The sequence below is a fragment of the Phymastichus coffea genome, unplaced genomic scaffold (assembly GCF_024137745.1).
Source record: "Phymastichus coffea isolate CEN01 unplaced genomic scaffold, Cenicafe_Pcof_1.1 PCOF00014, whole genome shotgun sequence".
Taxonomy (NCBI): domain Eukaryota; kingdom Metazoa; phylum Arthropoda; class Insecta; order Hymenoptera; family Eulophidae; genus Phymastichus; species Phymastichus coffea.
In genome coordinates this window covers 7367699-7384686 of record NW_026706825.1, presented here as the reverse complement: position 1 = coordinate 7384686, position 16988 = coordinate 7367699, and the positions used below count along the sequence as shown (strand labels likewise).

General features: G+C 37.8%; 2 protein-coding genes across 4 annotated transcripts; one reads left to right on the top strand and one right to left on the bottom strand.

Moving 5' to 3' along the window:
* The first annotated feature begins 2931 nt into the window (after positions 1 to 2931).
* LOC131673826 (zinc finger protein 773-like) lies at positions 2932 to 4535 on the top strand. The gene is made up of 4 exons (XM_058952156.1): positions 2932 to 3277; positions 3355 to 3504; positions 3576 to 3752; positions 3815 to 4535. The coding sequence occupies exons 1-4, from the start codon at positions 2957 to 2959 to the stop codon at positions 4532 to 4534; spliced, it is 1368 nt and encodes a 455-aa protein (XP_058808139.1). The 5' UTR covers positions 2932 to 2956; the 3' UTR covers position 4535.
* Positions 4536 to 4628: 93 nt separating this feature from the next.
* LOC131673814 (serine-rich adhesin for platelets-like) lies at positions 4629 to 16738 on the bottom strand. Of its 3 annotated transcripts, none has more exons than XM_058952131.1 (23): positions 16459 to 16738; positions 15923 to 15994; positions 15084 to 15286; positions 14951 to 15009; positions 14695 to 14878; positions 14430 to 14596; positions 14239 to 14358; positions 13989 to 14165; positions 12592 to 13904; positions 12007 to 12518; positions 11394 to 11862; positions 11171 to 11332; positions 11002 to 11047; positions 10670 to 10908; positions 10131 to 10596; positions 9276 to 10037; positions 8677 to 9194; positions 8157 to 8549; positions 7492 to 8072; positions 7303 to 7405; positions 6991 to 7083; positions 6789 to 6911; positions 4629 to 6680 (listed from the first exon to the last, which is right to left on the bottom strand). In XM_058952131.1, exons 3-23 carry the CDS (start codon positions 15252 to 15254, stop codon positions 6106 to 6108), a joined length of 7233 nt encoding a protein of 2410 aa, XP_058808114.1. In that variant the 5' UTR covers positions 15255 to 15286; positions 15923 to 15994; positions 16459 to 16738; the 3' UTR covers positions 4629 to 6105. The 3 variants fall into 3 exon arrangements, with proteins under 3 accessions (XP_058808114.1, XP_058808125.1, XP_058808106.1); XM_058952142.1 differs by lacking the exon at positions 15923 to 15994 and having other exon boundaries at positions 12592 to 12823; positions 12971 to 13904; XM_058952123.1 differs by lacking the exon at positions 15923 to 15994.
* Positions 16739 to 16988: the final 250 nt, after the last annotated feature.

Below are 16988 nucleotides of genomic sequence, written 5' to 3'. Positions count from 1 at the left end.
GTTACATTATTTATTATTAACATTTAAATTGTTTAAACGATTGTAAAAATTCATATTCCACATTAAATCAGAAACGTATTGCACGTTGAAAATTAAAAAAATATCAATTACCAGTTGAGATATTGTAAATTGAGTTCCAAAAAATGTATAAATAATTAAAACGTTAATTATAAATAAATGAACTATACCATGACGATACAACCAGATTTTTTAAATATATTTTGTTTCGCTGAATACGAATTTCGATGGTGGATCAACGACAATTGCACCGTTAATTAGTTCTTTACAATGTAATTGTTTAAGTCATTGTAAAAAGTTTTTTATCTCGGTGAAATTATGAAATATATCATACATCACGAATTAAATAACATATACATTGGTTTGTGGAAATTTGAAAAATATTCATTAGAAGTCGAGAGATCGCGATTTTAGTACAAACAAAATGCGTGCAGCGAGAGCTGAAACGAAAGAGCACGCAGCCGATATAATTGTTAAACTAGAATTACGGTAGCTCGGCTTCCAATTAATTATGCTTTCGTTATGATACAAATAATATATGGCTTATTTTGGAATATCGGTTGATTAATGATCAAGTTACTGATTTTTGAACGCACTATCAAAATTCATACTAAACACGTAAAGCGTATGGAGTTAACGATCGCGGTATCGACATCGTTATCAGGAACGCGATGACTTGTATAGCGGAAAATGAAAGTGGTATGGCGATGATTCTTATTCGAATTTGGTGGCGTGTGCGCCGGTTCGAGCCGGAGCTCAATGATCATAGATAGCCTGCCAACTACCTCTCACCGCGTTGCGCGATTTTCTTCTTTTTCTCGCTTTCATGTCCAAGCTGAACGTAGCATTTTTCTTTCTGGATACTGGCTAAATGCTTATCAGTCAAATGGGATTAATTTGGAAATGATAATTCCTTCATGCTTCGAAGTTGTTCAAAATAAAAGATCCTTCGATGCGCTGTGATTGTTGTAGCGTGGTGTACGAAAAAAATATTGCAACGACTCCGCGAAGCATACGTAATTGTTCATTTGCAGGCGAACTTAGGTTCGGCAGTAAAAGAAACGTTTGACACCGAGAGAATAATTTGAAAAATACTACGGTACAGAAGGTCGGATAGAGGAATTGGCAGCGAAACGCAATAAAAAATCGCGAAGGAAGGCACGGAAGGCTGACGACGCGCAAGAGTGCACAAAGGCGATTCTCCGGTTTGGCTGGAGCTGAATTTGCGCGAGAGCGACGAGACACGCGCATCGGCGCGCGCGACGGCGGGCGGGCTCATCGATCGCGCCTCTCTCGCGATCGAACCGCTGCCGAGCAAGTTTTGCGCGCGAGTGCGGCTGCCGCGTGTGGCGGGACGAATTTCAATTTCCGGAAATGAGATGCGGCGTATAAGCCCTTCCGCGCAAATGCGCCGCTCGGGCGCGTATCCCGCTTACGCGCTGCGCTCGCGCGCGCCGTATACGGTTGCAGCGCGGCGCCTAGACGCGGCGCGCGTCGGTCATTCGTGAATATGAGCCCCGCCGAGCTCGACGCTCTCCCCCTGAGGCTATCTGCTGCCAACGATTTTCACTCTTCTTTTTTTTTCGCTCGCGCATGCCATTTTATCGATATTTTCGCTGACCTTGCATTGCTTCCCTGCTGTATTGATGGTTCGGTTAATGCGATCCAATTTTTCCTTGGGAAATAACAAAAGCATACGAATACGAGCTGCGAACCGCTCTTCGAGAAATACAACATGTTCGAGTGGGAGAAGGCAATTGCTCTCGTAATATCGGTGTTGAATTGCACTTGCGTGTCTGACGTTTATTCAGCAATTTTGCAACGTTAGACAGCTAGTGCGAATAAACGTGGCTCGACGATATATAGAAAAGAGGAAGGGAGCTTAGGCTTGAAAGGGTCGATTTGTAGGGCGGCGAAGGAACCAAGGAGAGAGAAGAAAAGCTGCAGAGCGAGCTGCTCTGTCGGGCAAGAAACATCGAGCGAAAGTGAGGGGTCGAGTGTATGTGTGTATGCGTGAGAGAGAGAGAGAGAGAGAGAGAGAGAGAGAGAGAGAGAGAGGGAAATAGCGAGAGTGAGAAAGGGAAGGATGGAGGGAGGGAGAGGCAACGAACGCGACGACCAAAGGTGCACGGAGCGCCACAGTAGTTTAAGTCGATATTTTGGCCGACCGCCAGGCAGACGCCGCCGGCTGCTGCTGCTGCTGCTGCTGCTGCTGCTGCTGCTGCTGCTGCTGCTGCTGCTGCTGCTGTCGTTTCTGCCGTTCGCCGCTACTGGCTGCACTTATGCCGCACTCGAATCGCACTTTCTCTCGTCTTTCCGCGAGTACTGCAAGGATACGGCACCCACGGCACACTCAGAGCTCGAGCTAGCCAGAGTGGCGAGTTCGTGATATATAATTAGTCGACGGAAAACAGCCTCGGCAGATGCGTTAATCATCGGATTTCAGACAAACGATAAGCACCGTTTGAAGTGCTTCATCGGAATGTTCTGGAATTCGTTCGTAACGGCTTAACAAGCATGATTGTTATAATGAAAATTTTGCATAGATTCGCTATGAAACCCTCGTCGTAGCGTTATTCGATAAATGCGCGCGTGTAAAGAGACAAGCAATGAGAAAGATGCAGCCTGTAGACATCCACCATTATGTCCATAGCTTTTGTGTTTTTCATCATTAGCATCATTAGCGTACCTAAAGCGGAAATCAGGAGAAACTGATTCTCCTGGTCTCTGCCCGAACCACATTTGACTGGATGATGGTATACCTTTCTTTACCGATACAAGTAGAAGCGTCAATTTGTGTTATCGGGTGATCAATTTTGTACTTTCTATTCAAAACGCAGAAGAGATTTAGTCGGCTAGTCGAAGTTAATGCCTCTTCTAGACGATGGCGACATATGCTAATTTTTGCACATTTCAAAAGTCGCTTGACTACAGGAGCATGCGTACTACTCGATTCAAGTCGACTGATAACAAAGTTACCTTACTTTTCGGTAAGTGTCAATACATAAGTAAAAGTCAAATAGATATATATTGTTTTGTTTACGCTGCTCATCTCCGGCACACAAGTTACTTTAGACTCCTAGTTATTGCTTACAACTTACCATCCCAATATTTGTTAAAAATGATGCTTCATAAGATGAGTACATTGTCGTTGTGTAGATTATGTAGCAAAGAAAAACATCAAGGTACTGATCTTTTCAAAGACAAAATTAAAGGTTCAGTCCTCTTATCAATCATTAATAAATACTTTGCGAAAGAGGTAAGTGCTATTTTATGAATATACGAATTGACATTTTAATGAAAGTTCTGACATTTACCATTAACATTTTTTTACAGGTTATCAATATATGCATTACTGATGCTTTTTCTAAATATGTATGTAGCGAATGCGAGCAAAAGCTTTGTATGTTTGATGAATTTTGTTTGATGGTAGCAAATGTTCAAAAACAACTTACTGCACCTTCATTAGAAATTGATTTTGCAGAGGTATTACTTTTTGACAAGAAGAGCTTAATCTTTGCGACTCTCGCCATTGCTTAATTGCTTTTACATTTCAGGATATGCTTTGTCATTTGAAGGAGGCAAGTTTACCAGATAAATTAACAGAACCAATGTTGAGTATAAGTGAAAAAAGAAAACAGATATGTCCTATATGTGGTAAGAGTTTTAGATGTTCAGCTCATTTGAAACGACACAAGTTAATTCACACAGGACAGCGTCCATACATATGTGATGTGAGTAATTCTCAAGAATGTTTATTAGCAAGCAAAATTTCTTACATTCTTTTTTCTCTTAGATCTGCAACATGTCTTTCAATCAACAAGAAATCATGATGAAGCATAAACAACGTCATGAAATAAAAAAAATGTTTCAGTGTGCTAATTGTCACCAGTCTTTTCGATATAAAGTGTCTCTGAAATCCCACATGCTTAATTTTCATGCAGCAAACAATCAAATGATCGTGAATAATCAAATCATACCTGTACAAAATCACCCTTTACAGTGTCCAGAATGCGGAAAACAGTTTGCTACAAAATACAAATTACAAAGGCATAGAAGATGTCACACTGGAGAAAAGCCATTCCTTTGCAATTACTGTGATCGATCATTTTCACAAACAGGGAATTTGAAACTGCATCAAATGAAGTATCATCAAATTACATGTACTATGCCTGAATCACAAGAAAATCTTCAACTCCAACAAGCACCTAATCAAGTTATCCAGCAAGAAATTCCAGATCCCCTGAATACCTACCAACCAGTTTTCTTGACTGAAACTGAAATTCAGAATACAATCAATGAAACTATTAACTCCACGGATCCAAGTTCTTCATATCTAAATAAATCCTACGAAAACCCCTTGTATATAGATGAAGAAATAGAAACGATGTTGGATCAAGATCTTGATCAATTAGAGCGTCATAAATATGCGGCATCAATGCAAGAAAAAGTTCCATTTTGTTTAAAACAACCAGAAACTCCAGAATTGTTACAAAGTTTACTCTATGATGATTAAGTGACTGTTAAATATTTATATTTTTATTCTTTGCGCTTAGATTATTATATTTATATAAAATTATACATTTACTTATGTTAGAATAACAAAAAAATCGAGTTTATAGTACCACTTTATTGGCATTTGAAATATTCATATAAAAAGCAAAAAATTTATTTGGTCTCACAGTCACGGAACGGTCAGTGTTCTTACTATTAGAAATAGCGAATCGTTGTGATTATTTTTGTATTTTTTATAATTTTGACGAACAATAAGAAAAGTATGAATGAATTAGGAACTTGATCATATATTTACATTAAAAAGTCTAAGAATGTTCAAATTGAAAAAAGATCAACGCATTTACTATGATTAGTACGTCACACATGATCGTTCCCGCTTTACAGAAAAAAATCATTTACAAATGTAACATTTTAGTAAATTTAGTTTCTGATGCAATATATTGAACAGTATATGGAATGGCAATATCTGAAATATTCCATTTTTAATTGTGTACTATTTTACAAATTACTGTTAAGGATAAAGCAGACGATTGTAAATTAAATATCGTTATTAAATGTTATTGACGTTATACGATGTTACAGTCAAATGGCACACGAAATAAACAATGATAAGATTATAGGCAATCATAAACCATAACTTAAAGCGATGTAGAAGATAATAAAAAATGAAGCTTTGGAATAATCGTGTGTTGCAAAATCATACAACGATCTACTCTTCTAATTGCTATCACAAAAGTATATTGCAATATAATCGAAAAATACTCAGATCGCAATTTAAATTCAGTCTGATCGTAAAAGTAGCGCAAAATTGTAACATACGACTTAAATAATACAGTTACAAAATCTTAAAATCTAGTACAATACGCACTTTTACTAATTTTAAATGCGCACCATTTAATAAAACCTTAGGTGACATACGATTTCATTTGCCTATTTCCTTTTTTTACATTCACTTTACAATAATATTTAAGTTATGCATTTTAACAGTAGTAAGAATATAAACAAGAAAATGAAAAAAATCGTTAAGGCACAGTCCCGTCGTGAACATTAAGTTTAGTGTTAATTTTGCACAGCAATAAGTGCAATCAAAAATATGGGACTGGTTGATAGTGATAAAATATCATGATTTCACGTACACCGAATGCTTATGCTACATCTTTTACCTCAAAGAAAGTAAAACGCATTACTTTCTCTGTGATGATTCCGCGCTGAAATATATATTTTTGCCTACCATACTCAAGTTCATAAACGTTACTCGCTATAATTAGATGAATGTTTTCTCTGATTACTTTTAATGGAGCAAGGTAACAAAATCCTATTTTGTATACAGAAGATTAAAGGCTTCTAAGATTGTTACTTTGATTTTTACACTCGTATTTAGTAACTATGTCATTTAAAAAATTTTGGCAGATTAGCCACGAATGTTCATTTATTCTAAATAAAATTAGAAATTTAAAGAACATTTCATTTTTCTTAATAACCATCGGGCTATTTTGTTTATCTGTTGTCAAAAATTTACTTAGTAAGGTAAGTAGCGCCCGAAGAAGAATAGATATATTCAACTTAATATCTTCAATATAATATATTCAACAAGCCAGTGTTGGTTGCGTAAACCATACCTTGACCAGGATGCGGTGTCCATCTAATACAATTCAAACTGACATAACTCGGAGTATCACGACTTTGGAACATTGTCCTTAAAAGTATCATTTTCTTTCTGTTCTGTTTGGCATCGCTTGCATCAGAATTTCTTGAAAATCCGCTATTATTTTGATTCCGCCAGTCTTGATTATTCAAATTTTGTGCCTGATTTCCACTCTGCTGTTCGTTGTTTGTTGTGATTCTTTGTCGTATATCATTTAGGTAATGATTGAGGAAGATCAGATAATTGGGGTCATGTCGGCTTACTACTGATCGATATAATCCACCAGCGTCGGGTAAATCGTTAATTGGTTTGTCTTCGGGATCCACCAGTTTATAAATGAGAGCCATTGGCATTTGACGAGAAGGTACATGAATACGACGAGAACCCAATCCAACGAGAAGATGATGTTTGGTCGGTGACATAGATACCGAAATGACTGTGTGATCCGTTTCTGTTGAATACATTTTTTCACCTAATGTTTCCCAGTCTAAACTATATACACCTAAAGACATCAATCATATATTACGAGATATATTTTATGTTTAATTTGATTTAATAAAATATTCTTCAAATTGCATAATATCAATATTAGAATTGCCAGTTAACTTACCTATAGTTGTTAAATTTGAACGATTTGATGGCAGCACTGTTACTAATGCTGTTGAATCAGATGAAATGTCAATATTTGCATCATTGTGTATTCTACATTCGCCAACAATCACATTCTTTTTGGCTGTCAACCGAGAAATCATGTATAAATTTGTAAAGCATTTTTTTAAATTCTATAAAATCAAATACAAATGAAAACTTACAGTCTTGTATATCAGGAATATTGGAAAAATCCCAAGCTTGGATGCGGTAACTTTGAATTTCTAAACCAATAAAAGCCATGTTTATATGGTGATCTGTAGAGGAAAATAAAATTTTAGAGAAAATCTCAATTACGCTGTATAAAAGTAATTATTTTTCATTAATTTGGCCGTACCTAGACGTAAGATAGTAAGATACAATCAAGTATAAAAATAATGCTGAATTAATTAATGCAAGAATAAAAACTAACTAATTTACATTCTATTCGATTATAAAGATCGCTCTTAATAAAAATGTGTAAAGATCTAAATTACCTCTAATTTCTACGTCGTCGCTATCATTCTCTGGATCTTGACCACCACTTGAACCTTCGCCGGCGCTAAATGGTCCTCGAGACAAAAAGAGCCTCCAAGGAGTCTGAACGCACATTAATTAATTTGAAATTAATATTACGAAAAAATATAATTTTTAACTAAAATATTAATCTTGCGAATTTGGTATACCTGATTTCTGAAGCTGTTCAAAAACGACGGTGGTTGCGGTGGATATTCCACTCCACCTTCGTTGTCTTGATTAGCACCAGATCCTCCAGATGTATTATTTCTAGCAGCATTAAACCTATCAAATCTCGGTCCATTACCGTATAAGAGTTCCGGCAAGTGTCTTTGTCTCAGTCGCCTTCTTCGTACCGTAAGTGGATTAATATCAATCATAGGTACGTTATTGACCGTTATAACTGGGACATTGAGAGGTTGTCTCAAGAACGAAGGCGGAACTGACGAGGTGGATGTATTGTTTCCTTCTGTCCTTGTTAGCTCATTGCGACTGCGGTAAGGACCATAATCTAGAATATTAAGGTGTTCACGCGGTGTCATAGATGCGTTTGAATTGCTACGATCGCGCGCAGGGTGAGAAACGTTAAACGGTTCAAGATAGAGTAGACGACGGCGCATCAAAGCATAACGCCGCAGTATCGAGAGACCGTCGATTCGACGTTGAGGGTGCCTCGAAGAACTTTCAGGCCAATTCCGAGAAGATTCGCGATTATCATCACGGTTATCGCTGTTAGAACGATCTCTTGTTCCTGCAAATATTATACAACAATCAACTACTATTGTAATTGTTGGTCTTATTGAATGCTATTAAAAATTATTTTTTCTCATTATACCAGATGTATCATCCTCATCTTCACGATCGTCGCTATCATTGTCAAATCTAGTATTTGCGCCACTTTGAGTCTGATAACGTTGAGTAGCATCACTCGCACTCGTGCTGTTAATTTTAATCCTTTCGATGATACTCTGAATTTCAGCAGAAAGTGCTATTTCATTGCGAGAATCATTCGTTAGTGAGTTATCATTGTTGTCAGCCTCATTACTTGTAGACGGCGTTGCATTGATGGTCTCAGGTTCACGACTTGTGGATGGCTTTGGTGCCCTTTGAGATGACGATGTGCTCGCTGTTGCATCATCAATACCGAAAAACTTAGCCAGACGTACTAAAGTCCTTTTATGATTGCTATCGCTGCTATTTGCCGTGACACCGCTAGAAGTTGATGGTTCTAAACAATCAAATAATCAAAACTATAGTAAATTTCATGATTAAAATAAATTTGTAATTTCGGAAAGATTAAATTAAAAATTAAACAAAAGAAATAACCAAATTGAAATTAAGAAAATTTTATTTACCTGAATTATTAGTAACGCTAGTGCTGGTGGAGGAGGAACATTCCGTTCCACCGGTACTAGATAATGTACTAGCAGTTGCAGTTTGAGCTTCACTAGTTGTATTGGTACTCACAGATTGGCGTTCATTGTTAGTTGATGATCTTGTAGACGACAAAGTTGAATCGTAATCATTATAATTTTGCTCAAGTTCACGTAATGTTGACGCTAGTCTTTCGAGCAATAGATCCGTTAGTCTAAGCCCAAGACGAGGTAACAAATACATCTTCATCATTTGATGTTGACGTACATTTTTATAGTTGTTGTTTTCAAAAAGACGTGTTAAACTTATGACCATCAAACTTAACACTTGTCTAGCCTGGAGGCACATAACTTCTCGAATATTTTCAATTATTTCATGATTTTCATACTGCGTATCGTTATTTGAATCTGCTGTTGTGTTTGAATTGGCATCGTTGTTACTGGTGTTGCTTTCATTGTTTCGCGTGAGCATTGTTTGTTGATCAATTAAAGCTTGTAACCTGTCAAAGTATTATTTTTATTAAATTGAATATAAGAAAAAATTTGTTTTTTTGTTACATGCATGATTTTAGTTGTTATACCTGTCGATCATATATTGGACTGGCTCTACAGCAGGAGGATTTTGATTTATATTCGTGTTAGAAGTGGTGTTACTACTACTGGTGGTGGTGGGGGTGGTGGTAGTGTTAGTACTGGTATTTGTACTCGAATAAGCACTTGAGCTGGCACTAGTATTATTATTAATAGCGCCGGAAGTAGTAGTACTCGTACTAGTAACCCTATTTGTATTTGCGTTCGCGGTTGTGGTGCTCGTGCTAATACTTGTATTAGTTGTAACTGCTGTAGCTGTTGTAGCTATCGTAGCTATTGTAGCTGTCGTAGCTATCATAGCAGTCGTAGCTATCATCGCTGTCGTAGCTGTCGTAGTTGTCGTAGCTGTCGTAGCTATCATAGCAGTCGTAGCTATCATAGCAGTCGTAGCTATCGTCGCTGTTGTAGCTGTCGTAGCTGTCGTAGCTGTCGTAGCTGTCGTAGCTGTCGTAGCTGTCGTAGCTGTCGTAGCTATCGTCGCTGTCGTAGCTGCCGTAGCTATCGTAGCTGTCGTAGCTGTCGTAGCTGTCATAGCTGTCGTAGCTGTCGTAGCTGTCGTAGCTGCCGTAGCTGCTCTGGCTGCATTACGGGCACGATTACGTCGCATTACGGCCATGTATGCGGCAGAGACAGCCTCGTACATGCGACACAAATTGTTAGCATTTTGCATGCGAACTAAGCGTTTTCTGTTAATTCTTGGACCCATTTGAAGTAACCGTGATCGCCGCAGATACGTTCTCCGTCCGTAACGCCTAGTACAAAAATAAACAGTTTCATAATGAGTGTTTTTTAATATGCAGGATGGTTTTTAATTTTTGTTGACTAGCTTAAGTTTTGTCAATTACCTGGAGTGTCTTTCTTGGGTATTGGTGACATTTGTTGGCGATTCAGACATATTGCTAGAAGCCGAGCTATCTACTTGTGATGACGAACTTGGCGTATTTACGTCACGAGTATTAGTAGTCGTTGTGTTGCTAGGTTCAGCCTGACTGGCAGTAGAAGTACTAGGAACAGCTGTGTCAATCGTTGTATTACTAATGTTATTTTCACTTGGCGAGATAGAAACATTTGCCAGTCGTAGAGAATTTGAGATACTTTTAGATATGCCGTTGATAACTTGATAAAGTCTTGCTAGCTGCATGATAGGAGCGTTAGAATTGCCACTGCCTTCGCCAGATACACTCGAATAAGTATGATCACTAGTTGGTCTTTGTGGCCTTTTACTCCGATTCTGCGTTTCCCAAATCAAATTTTCATTTGAACATCTTGTCAGCCATTTATTAAGGTGTTCAAAAACGGCTTTGGATAAGTCTGTTGAACGGAAATATTATTAATGATATTATAAATTGAATGATAGTACAAATTTGTTTTAAATTCGAAATACCCGAAACAACAGTATTGGCGTCGGATTGAGATTGTGAGGTACCAGGTTGATCCAAATTATTAGTGGACGGTGTTGCCGCTGAAGTGGACGGTTGAGGTTGATTAGGCTCACTTTTATTGTTTTGTCTTGTGTATTTTGCCAATAAAGCTTTTCTGAAATTCTGAGCTGTTTCCGTTTGAAAATCATTATTTGATGTTGGTGCCTGAGAAGTGGATCTTAATGACCTATTTGTTCCTTGCCTGATTTCAGAAATAATTAAGTAGTTGTGAGTATTTAAGTTAATTTATTGAATCACATTCACTGTGAAGTATTAAAAAAGAAAATCTATATACCTGCTAGTGCTTGGTTCCGGATCATCATCATCGCTACTATTCGAATCTGTAAAAGAAATATACAAAATATGTGTAATTTGCAACGACAACAAATGAATAAAAAATTCACTAGCAAATGAAAAGGAGCATTCAAGCAGAATAGTCACTGATATATCAAGATCGAACTTACTTTCAACATTGGTATTTAATGTAAAATATCCTTTAATAAATAACGTTAAGTAAACATGACGAATGCGCCACTGAAGTCTCTCCCACATTCGTCGAATATGTTGCAGTTGAGCAATTTCTAAACGAATGCGACAAAGACGTTGGACGTTTACTACGTGACGACCTAAATAGAAAAATAGGCATATAATTGCACTTTTTTAGAAAAATTTTTTTGATCAATTCACCTAACAATCTGAGTTCTCGAAATTCCTCGTTGCTTCTAGTATTTATTTCCGGCAAAGCTGTACTTGACATTGCCGTTGCAGACAAAGTTGAAGCTGTTAAATCAACACAGTTCAAAGTTTCAGGTACGAGACTAGACAGGTCGGTGTTAGTCGATCGATCAACACTATTCTCATGATATCCCGTTCGCTGACTTTGACTTTGATCAGATATTGATATTGACTGATCTACGTTTCCAGACGATATAGTAGTTTCACAATTTTGTGCTCTTGCTAATGCATTTGCTTGATTCATTTCCATCCTCTGGTTTAAAGTCTCGCGCAGACTTCGAAATGGAAACAATGGTGGTTGCTCGTAGCGTGTCGAATTAGCTGAGATCGGGGACAGTCGATTTTGATCAGTGCTTGATGTATTTTGATTTGATCGAACTCGGAATGAAATTGGTTCCCAAGCGCTTGTTGAGCGATTTCCCTAAATAAAACAATATATTCAAAAAACTGCTTGAATCATTGAGTGAAAACTAAAAATAGACTTTTGATTGAAAATTCATCACTTTTAATTCTGTTACATCTAATAAAGTAAATCGGAAAAATCTTGATAAAACATTTATCCTACCGAGTCAAGTTGGATCCAACGACTAGCTCTACGTCTCGGTCCGACCATAGAGTTGCTTGTCTCCCCTTGCTCATCGTGATTCGAGTCGGAATTGCTGTTCTCTTCCAATAACCAGTAACCATTTTCCCATTGTTCTCCCGTGTTGTCATTAGACGTGCTCTCATTGGGTAACTGCTCGTTCATGTTTGCTGAATTAAGATAACGCTGGAATGCCTCCCAAAATATGTCGAAATTGCTCTGGGATATACGTTGAGCACTGCGTATGATACGTGACGTTCGGCGTGAATTGAAATCATCCACACCATTGGTAGCACCCGCAGTGCTCGATGTCAATGGGCCCGCAACAGCTAGATCGGCACGACTTGACGAAGGTCCCGGTTCACTGCGTGGACTTACGCTATTACGCTGTGAACTAGATCGAGTTGGCTGAAAGGCCGAGTGAGACGATACGGAGAACTCGGATGCACCACGGTAAGGAACACAATTGTCGTCGCTCGATGGGGAGCTGTAGGCTACAAATAAAATTTTTTAAATATTTACGTGAACGCGTAGTAATAGGAGCGAATCAAAGATCAAATAACTCACTTGGACCACCGTTCGGTTGATATTCGTAGTCGTTCTCCAGTCGGCGTCTGGTTACCGATGGTTGATTGTCGTCATTATCATCGATTTCCAACTGACGTCTAACACCCGTCCGCGGTGCCGATTCTTCTGCTTGGCTTGTTCTTCTTGTTTCCTCATTTTGAGCCAACGTTGTTCCTCTTTCTTCTTGAACTCGAAACTGCACGTTCGCGACTTCTCTTTCAGCTGTCAAAATCTGAGTAGTATTCGATGGTTGAACGGACTGACGAAAACGCATCTCATCTCTGAAAGATGAAAGCTCTTCTCTCAGCGATTCGATGCGATAGTTGGTGTTGATCAGCTGTCCCTCCATATTATTGAGAGATTGCACTTCATGACTTACAGTATTGAGGAAGCTCTGCAAACGCGGATTTCGGTTAGCTTGATTCGTCATCATGCCGATACGCGTCTGCAAACCCTGGCGTAGCTTGTACAGGTTCAATAAGCAAATGCTGTTATTTTGCTCGGTGTCGTGCAGATCTTCACATAAAAAGTGTAATCTCACATTCACCACTTGGCCGGACTCTTCGCGGAGTAGTCGTAAATTTCTTTGAAGTCTTTCAAGGCTGACATTTGTTTCTTGAGCACTAAAGTTCAAAATGTTTCTTAACATCAACGCAAAGGCTTCAGCTAGAAAATAATTGTTTGTTGTTTCTGATGTATTGCTTGTGGTGTTGCTCGTGCTGGTGGAAGGAGCATCTCGGTTTCTACTCATGGGGTCTGTACTTCGATCGGTCGTTTCTCGACGCCTTAATATATCTGCGGAAGATCTTTGGTAACCAAAGCGATTGCGTAACCGCCTTTGACGTATTGTTGATCTCATTATACGACGGGACTCCGCAAATCGCATATTATCGTAGCTGGTATTTATATTGTTCGGAGGCGGTGTGTTACTTCTATTTTCTTCCGGTAAGACTGGCTCGATCCTTAATACTGACAACATCGGTCTGATATTGCTATTTGTATTCCTGCTATTATTGTTATTATTGTTGTTTTGATTGTTGTTAGTACTCGCCGTTGACCTTGTTTCGTAAAAATTAGAATAAGGCTGCTGTTGTACTGGCGCAACACGCAATCTAGCATTATTACTATTACCATCGCCAGTAGCATTATTGTTGTTTGCACCGGAAGTCGATGGATTATTGCTACGATCTTGATCAAACATCCTCTCGACAAAAGGCGCGTATGAACTACCGAGTTCAGCCTCTTGATTATTATTAGCAGGCCATAAATTGTGACGATGTAACAATTGATTACGGATTGCTCGTATCCGATCTCTGTTAAAATTTAAAACGTCAAAGCTTATCGGTTTTAAAATTCACAATAATTATATGATTCATAAATGATAAATATTTACTTACACAAAATTATTACGAAAGCGAAATCTTCTATTTTGATAGTTGTTTTGATAATCTGAATCAGACTCATTTCCGTGCTCAGTATTTGCAGGACGAAATGAATTGTATGACGGTCCATTATTTGACTGAGATGAAGGAGTATTATCATTTTGACCAGACTCATGCTCTTGTCTTGGTGCTCTATACCACACACATCCCAATTATACATTAATTAATAACAATACTTTTACATTCAAAACAAATTAGATATTACCTTGAGAGTGGAATAGATCGTATTAAATGCTCCACTGGAGGTCTGTCCCATTGTGAAGTATGTGTTGCGTTTGCTATACCCGTTATTAATTTTCTTCCCAAATTATCGAAGGCAACATATCTGTTTTAATTTAAATTTATTGAATAAACGATGTAAGAAAGTTATTTTCAATGTATTTAAATAGAACTCACCGAACTTTCTCCTTATGACTTTTTGTAGTGACAGTTGCAAATGGATCTGATTCACTCCAGTCCCAGAAATGAATTTCATTGTACGTAGCTATAGCAAGCAGTCTTTGTACCGGATGAAATGCTATTGATGCTATAGGGCTTTTTGAATTCCAAACTTCACTGCCTCCCTAAAAATAGAAAGTTGTTGAAAAATCCATATTTGATTTACAATTGTTTTTCTAAAATAAAAACAACCAATTATGGTGAAATAATGATTTGAACTTACACTCAGATCCCATACACGAACTTGACCTCCCAAGCAACCAGACGCTAAAATATCATTAGAGTTTGGATGAAATGCTATGCACCATGGTGTACGAGGATGGCCAGAAAGAATTTGTATGTTCTTTCCACTTGGCAAATCTGTGATATAAATTTTATGATTTCCATGTGTTGATGCAACTTTTGTACTGAAAATATATTAAAATGATGTAGTTTTATTTAAGTTCTGTGCTATCATTATCAAGTTTAATATCACATACCCATCAGGACTAAAAACCATTAAAAAAGTAGTTTTAGGCACCCCTGGTAGATCGCATTTCTGGGAAATAATAATTCTGTAGTAATTAACTTAAATAAATTCAAAAATTATGTTATTTCACGTTATCATCATACCAATTCTTTGAATGCTTTACCAATAAAATTTTCTTCTGCAAGAGGTTCAAATTCCTTTGTGCTACTTTTGTGAGTTGTGCGAAGTCCACAATCACGTAGCATCAAATTACGGAGGATATTTTGTGATTGACTGTTATGATACAGGTTGGGTTTATTTCTTATTTTACCCATTTATCTTGATTTATATTAGATTCTCAATGATCCTATAAACAAGTAGTATTTATTTGCATTGAAAATAATGGCTACATAATATTTGAATATCTAAATAATAAATATTTTTAAATAACCCCAAAATTCTTGAATAGTAGGATTTGTGTAGGTAAAATTTCTGATAAACAATCATAAATGGCAGCCAATTTAATTACAATAAAGTTTGAGTGTTTAAAAAAGAAAACCAACTTCTCAACTAAATATAGCTATTAAACTCCACTTTTTATAGCCTGTGAATGTAAAAATAGCAAAACGTCGATTATTTACATATTTATGGTCAGGCCATAAAGCTAAAAAGAACAATTTTCATGATTGAATTGTGATTTCGATCTAATTTGCAATAGAAAAAACACGGAGTTGGTAGTTAATACGGAGAATACACGACAATCAAATTTTACCTCGCTCAAGAGGAAAAATGGATACAACCAAACATAGTTTCTTATAAAAATAATTTAGAAAATATAATTATGTGATATTGTAATTTTCAGAATCAGCAGAAAAATTACTCTTTTTTACATGAAATACAATATTGAAACTATTTACGAAGTACGAATAATAATGATCACGTAATAAATTGCTCGGTAGTAGTAGCATAAAATATGTTGATAGATTTATCAACAACTGTGTACCTGAGTTAGAGACAGTTCCATTTCCGTTGAAACGCGATGACTGAGACAAAGCACCGTAGAACAAGTAGGTACCTGGCGAAAAAATCGAACGATACTCTCTTGTCTGTCCAGTGTTACGAGGCCATGTTGTAACAGCCAGTAAAAATAAATCTGACTTTTCATAAAGTGTATATGCCCACTCTCAAGCATACAACAGTGTGCAATAGAAGGAGAATGAGCAATCTATTGTATAATGTATACACGTTATAAACGTTCACACTAGAGGGTTTGCACTCAACATTTGGAAAGAAAAGATGAAAAAAGAGAGACGAGTGGAGAGCGAGAAACGCAGAGGAGAGGGCCAAATGATCATACTGAAGAGGCGTCGTATCACTACGACTACTACGAGGAGTAAGAGGCTGAGGCAACGACTCTTCATTGCCTCCATAGACGTATATTACTGAGGTGTTTTCCCGCGAGAGCGCGAAAATCTTCTCTTCCCTCCCAACGTCGACATAACGAAAAAATGTCTGCTCTGTTATGCTAGGCTCTCTCACCTGTTTATTATCTCGACCTGGATGGTCCGAAAGGTTAACGTCGTCCTTTGGAGCAGCGTTAAACTGATCCACGCGAATATACACATTCAATGAACGCTACTCCTTATCGTCATCGTACACTCATCACAAGATTACCCCCCTTTTTTATCTTCCTGCTCGTCGTCACCGTCGTGCTACTACAACCTACTACGATACCGCTGCTCTGCTCGCAGAGCCAAACGAATGAGCGTCATGTGTGCGCAGTCGCCTGTTACCAGTGTTTGCGTGCAAAATTACGTGTGCCGATGTACAGACAACAAGCTTTTTACGCGAAAATACACCCGAGCGGCGAGCCCAATGTACAGACTATATACTATGCCTGCGCCAGCTCGATCTGCGTTTTCATTCTGTATGGCAGATATTGCAGAATGCAGATTGCAGATGCTTCGTGATTTTCTATGTCGCTAAGTAAATGGTCCACTAGCGCCGCTATGCGGCAGCTAGATGCACATAGTGTTGTTAATGAATGGGGCTGAGTAGTGGGTACTGAA